Source organism: Strongylocentrotus purpuratus, unplaced genomic scaffold (genome assembly GCF_000002235.5).
Source record: "Strongylocentrotus purpuratus isolate Spur 01 unplaced genomic scaffold, Spur_5.0 spur5_scaffold_21, whole genome shotgun sequence".
Lineage (NCBI taxonomy): Eukaryota > Metazoa > Echinodermata > Echinoidea > Camarodonta > Strongylocentrotidae > Strongylocentrotus > Strongylocentrotus purpuratus.
In genome coordinates, this window is record NW_022145607.1 from 38,649,400 (window position 1) to 38,655,559 (window position 6,160).

At 39.0% G+C, this 6,160-nt stretch overlaps 1 protein-coding gene across 1 annotated transcript; it reads right to left on the reverse strand.

The window, feature by feature from the left end:
• Window positions 1–1,144: 1,144 nt before the first annotated feature.
• LOC577601 (brain 1/2/4) lies at window positions 1,145–5,262 on the reverse strand. Its single transcript, XM_003729130.3, has one exon. It carries the CDS (start codon window positions 5,172–5,174, stop codon window positions 3,771–3,773), a length of 1,404 nt encoding a protein of 467 aa, XP_003729178.1. The 5' UTR covers window positions 5,175–5,262; the 3' UTR covers window positions 1,145–3,770.
• Between the last annotated feature and the right edge of the window lie 898 nt (window positions 5,263–6,160).

Here is a 6,160-nt window from a genome sequence, read left to right on the forward strand (position 1 = left end):
CACTTATCATAACGAAATCGTATCATTCAATAAAAATGTAAATGGGTATATCGATTGTTTGGAGTTTAAACCCAGTACTTGTTATTAATCAGTTCATTATGAAAATACATTCCAGCAGCTTAGCGGTATAACATGCCAAAGAGACGAGGATTTAGTATGAGAAATGCAATAATTCCTTCTTTTTACTAGCTCTACTTTCAGATATCCAGTTATTAAAAAGAAAATTGAATCACTTTGTAATTTTTTTAAGAAAAGGACAAAATAATTAATGTCCATTCCTTGTACTTATCTGAAATGTTAAATATTTTCCATTTCATACTTTAATATGAAATGAATGCAATTAAAATTCAATCAGAGAGTTTTTATTAGATTGGAATTACCTGCATTTTTATGTGACGTTGGTTTTTATCATTTTTTTTTCGGATTTTGTGTTTATTCATTTTAATGAGTTTATCACGAAAAAATGTTTTTCTTCATCATTTTCCAGTACTAATAATTGGTTTCTTATATTCTTCGATTGCCGCAGCTGGGATTTCTTTATTATGGTTTTAAAATTGGCAATTAATGGTGGATAATTTCATATTTTAAAGTAATTCAAATCATCAAAGGAAGTAGGTTAAGTATGTATATTTTTCCATTCCACATGTTAAGTTGAAATGCAATTGTTGATTTGCGATGATAAGTTTAAAGATCACTGTTTTTGTATTGTCAAGGAACACAATTTGATGATGTCGTTTTGAAAATTATCCCGAAATTTACGATGTTATGATTTAGTTGTCAGAGAGAGCTTTTAGCAATAAGCTTTTAAAATGCATTCAAATGCATTACAACAAAATATTGTTCTATTTCTTTATACATCAATCTTCCTCATCCAATCAAAGTTCTTGATTGGGTTTTTTTCCCGAATCATGCCGTTTCAATTCACCTCTTTTTCTGCTTTCCCAATCACTTCTCCTCTTGCATTCGCAATGTGACGTGCTTTAAGGCAGGCAGTGTTGCTATACCAGGAGACTCTGACAATAGATATTATGCAATAGGTGATTGGTATGCGTAGACTTTATATTCTTTCAGAGTAGTGCCTATCTAGATGCACCTGCGTAGATATTTGAACGTATAATGAATAATAAAAGTAAACACAACAGTCTAGAATTATTTCAAGGGTGACATAGCCTTTTATTATGTCAGTTCAAAGCCTCTGTTTTAAATACATAATATCATCAAAGAAAATGAACGACTAAAATTGAATCAGACATCGAAATGGTATATAATCATAATAGAAATAACCGTTTCTTTGTTTATATTAATAACATGGTAACAAAAGAACATAAAACGTAGTGTATGATTGCATTTCGTCCTCTACATAAAAATCTCTTTCAATAATAAGCAAGTATAAAAAGGAAAAGTATAAACATTATACAATACATGGACATTTCAAGGCCTGCTTTTGAGCTAAAATGCGTGATATAATATCGACTGATGAAAAGAAAATCTCTTCTGTCTTTATTTTATCCAATTTCTTTCCAAGATTAACTTCTATAATTCCCTAATTAAGCAAAATAAAGAGATAAAGTATTGGTATAAACTGTTTTCATTTGGAGGAACAAAAATCGGTCAATAAACAGAGTGTAATTTCAAAAGATGCCAGCATTGTTATCAAAACATTTTTGATGTATATTGCAACACTAGGTACATCGGAACGTAAATGTTAAAACCTAGACATCCTTATGATTTTATAGATTTAGCTATAAATAGTCTAAAATTAGCTGTAAAAGGGGAAAGCACAACCATTATGCAATATAATCTGATATTAGTTTTCAGATTAGCTTTTGGAATTGAAATACGTGAATACATTTTATGCTGAATTTAAGAATGGAATTAAAAGACATTTCATCATCCTATGATGAAGACAAACATTTGGATTATTAAATTAGTCTCATTGTGCGAGGACTGTAAAAACATGACTAATCGTCTTCAGTCAAAACAACTTTAGAAACAATAAATAATTCAACAATAAAACAATGAATATATTACTGTAATACTGATAAGTTAGAAAATAAAACATCCTCGGCCTTTTCTTGTATCTGTGACCGACTTTGCACTGATACCTCCCCCAGCTCCTTCACTGCGAGCACACTATACACATTTACAGCGAAAAAGAAATCCATCTCAAATTTTGGTACCCTGTTTTTGTCCATTTTTTTGGAGGGAATATAGAAAAATTTCCACAGCATATAAATAAAATGAAGTGGACTATAATACATAACTGTACAATACGTGGAAAAAAGATTGACAACACTCTCGTTATCCAATTTAGGCTAAACGCACATACAGAGCGTTTTAGTTCATAATTTCCTTCAGTATTAAAAAGTCACCACTGTTCTCTCTCACGCCATAAAGCCATACTTTCTACAGCTGAGTGAAATGCAACATTCAATGCAAAATAGTTCCATCTGCTTCAACGTACGGGGTGAAATATCATGACCAACATTTTGACTGCTTTACCCTCACAATAGCTCAGAGAGTGCTAATTGTTTTTGGTTGCACACGTCTGTGCTTACTGCACGCTTGCCTTTTGTGTTTCACCCCGGCCTTTTTTCTCTCCCTGCTTGCTCTCTCCCCTCTTTATTTTTCCCCCACATTTCTACCACTTTTGGAGGTGATCGTGTGTGTTAGTCAAACAGTTAGTCCCCTAACAAAAGATGCAACGTCGAGCACATTTGCTTTTTGTCGCCATTTGAATACAACTCACAATACACCTCACACACATTATAGCTGCCTGTCAAACAAGAAATCCTGATTTTTTTTTTGTAAGAGTTCGCCAGATTTTGAGCTTACTCGGTGTATGAAAAGGAATCAGTGCTTTTTGCGATTTAATCTGAGAGCACATATTGGTTGAAAAGAGAGTGTAAAAAGGCAAGAAAGCATAGCGGGTTGTGTGGGACATATTCATCCTATTTTGCGACCACACCGGCTACGCTCCTCCACGAAAGTCTTGCAATTTGCATACTTAAGTGGCAAGTTAAATTGGTGTGGATTTAATTTTATATTGTTCTATGATTACAAATTGAAATTATTCATAATCGAAAAAGTACAAAACAATAGATCTTTCCGATCATTTATGAAGTGATCTGGTGAGATATTGCAGGTTTTCTCTCTCCATGAGATAGAACAAAAGCATGAAGAATGAGTTGCAAAGTAATAAATAATTGTACAATTTCCTTTCTACATTTAAATTGTGTTTCAGCTTTGCACATGTTCATGAAAAATGAGCACACATTCATGTAATAACTTTGACGATTCCCAGAAACCACGTTTGAGGGTATGACATGAAACGGAAAACATTTGAAAACAAAATCATCAAGTTTCTCAGTGTCTATTTTTTAATCTCGAAGGTGTATTCCTGAGTTCAAAGCGTTCGAACATTTTTTTTTCAACAACATCTTCCATATTTTCAGCAACAGGACATCATTCCAATCGTGCGTAAGTGTCTTGTAATTGGAGTTTTTACTATTTACATAGAAATAAAATGGAATGCTTTAAATGAAAATAGTTAGCAGTCCTCACCTTATAGGCGATGCTCGTGAATGTTCGGTAGGATGACGGTGCTTAGATGCCGCGTTGATCAGGAGCGCGGATAGAGCATTAACAGGTGGGAGATACCGGCTCATCAGCGGTGCCGTCCACCGAGTCTTTCGCTCGCTCAGCTCACTTGCTCGCTCATCAATCACGGCTTCGTCGGCGGGATGGTGGTGGATAGCATAGACCAACGGTCACTGTACGGACTGGGCTTGGTGTTGGCTGTGTGGTGTCAGAGCTGAGCTGATGGGAGAGTGGACGGCTGGTGGAGAAACGGAGGCGGGAGGGCCGTGGATGGGTGACGACCCGGGACCGATGTGATGCGCGTGTGATGACAAACTCGTAATCACAGGATGATGATGATGGTGATGGTGATGCAGTCCTGAGGCCGTCGAGTGCGGGAGGACGTGTTCTCCCGTTGCTGCTTGACCGGGTGGCGGTGAATCAGCGCTTTGCATACCTCCAGGTCCGATGCCGTTCAGCGGCGGTGTCATCCTTTTCTCTTTCTGTCGTCGATTGCAAAACCAAACTCTGACCACCTCTTTCTCGAGTTGCAGTCCATCAGCGAGAGCTGAGATTTCTTGAGCCGATGGCTTTGGCTGTTTTAGAAATGCGTTTTCGAGAGCTCCTTTGATTGTGACTTCAATACTCGTACGCTTCTTTCTCTTTCGACCCTGAGCGGCGATCTTATCGAGGCTTGTCGGCGAGCCGGAGGTTGAATCGGCTTCTTCTAACCACTTTGCTAGCAGCGGCTTCAGTTTACACATGTTTTTGAAGCTGAGCTGTAGGGCTTCGAATCGACAGATTGTCGTTTGGCTAAAAACATTACCGTACAAAGTGCCCAAGGCGAGTCCAACATCGGCTTGTGTGTAGCCGAGCTTAATGCGACGTTGTTTGAATGTCTTTGCAAACTGCTCGAGATCATCCGATGACGGTGCATCGTCTTCGATCACCGTTTCGGAACCATTATGACTAGGTAACTGACCACCACCTGGTCCCAGAACACCCCGCATAGGTCCATTTTGTCCAAACTGTTGTGCACAACTCATCATACCGTTCATTGCACCGTATGTGTACATGGGGTGAGCGCTGGTCGGCGTGTGGCCTAACGGACCACCACCGCTCGAAGTCGTCATCGGCATCGTCATCGACATCGGCATAGCCATATGAGCATTTCCCGTGTTCCATGTCGCCGCTGACTGCACATGTGAATGACCGGATCGATGTAACTCATTTATTTCATCTCGAGTTTGTCCTAAGTTCGGTTTGATATCTTGACCATGGCCAAGAAGATGAGCTGGAACTCCTGCCCAGTGGCTGGTCGGGTCGGCATGCGGCGGAGCGCTCAATCCCGTCACCCACTGCGCCCCGTGGTGGGCGAGCGGTAACCCGTTGCCGCCTTGTTGCTGTAGGAACTCGTTGCCCAATTTCTGATACATGACGTTGACCTGTCCCGACTGCATACTGTTGTCAGAGAGACTTGTGATGTTGTGATGTATGTGGTCGGTAGCTGAACTGAGAATCAAGCTGTTCGATGACGGGGTGATATCGGCTTGGGATAAACTGAGTGAATAGGGAGTCGATATGACGGTCTCCATCTTACTCCCTCGCCCTGATCTGAATTGCAAAACAACCAGGGTCGCATGTATACTTAAACCTCCCCTTGCTGCTTTCTAATGCCGTTTTTTGCATCATAACCTGCATATGTTAGCGAGCGCACACACAGCACGCATTTGCTCGCCTGCATGCGACGTGCATGCATTCCGCGGATTTAACCGTGTGCGCAACGCAGAAGGGGTGTGGCTTCGTACAATCTTCACGGCGCCATTGGCTGTACGCTCAAGTATGGGTGCAACGTCACAATCACAGGGCGTGGTTATTGATCAGCTGGTTTTCTTGCTTATTTTTCTTTTGTACCCGTTTTTTCCTCGTCCTTCCCCTAATCAGGGAGCTAAGTTATAGGAAGCAATAATAATGATTATTTGTTTCTTTTTCTTCTTTCTTGTCATATCACTATATGATCATAATTCATCAATCCAACATTTTTTCCAGAAAAATCTTCCAAAATCTTCCAAAATCGTTTATCACGTTTTCTCACGGAAAATGTCTGAAGCTTGCCGAGTAGAAACTGAGTTGAAATAACAAAACTGATCCACTGTCGTAAGGACATGGTAGCATTAATGCAGAAAAGATTAAAGGCGCATGTGTGAATTAATAATACAAATCTAAAAAGAATATTGGGTGAACCACAGTCATGTCCTAACAAGAAGAAAGGAATAAGAAAGGAAGAAGAAGAAGAAGAAGAAAAAGACGACGAACACGAACACGGAGAACACGAATAACAAGAAGAATAATAACAAGAAGAACAAGAAGGAGAAAGAGAACAAGAAGAAGGACATGATGCAGAAGAAGAGAAAGGAGAGAAAGATAAAAAGCACCTGTTGATAAAAGCTTTGTAGTATTACGGGGAAATTATTTTAAAAAGGAAATGTTTTGATTACCCATCAATGGTAAGCACGTACTCATCGTCTGACTGAGTTATTGTTATTGATGATAATAAGGAAAATGATGATGATAAAGATGA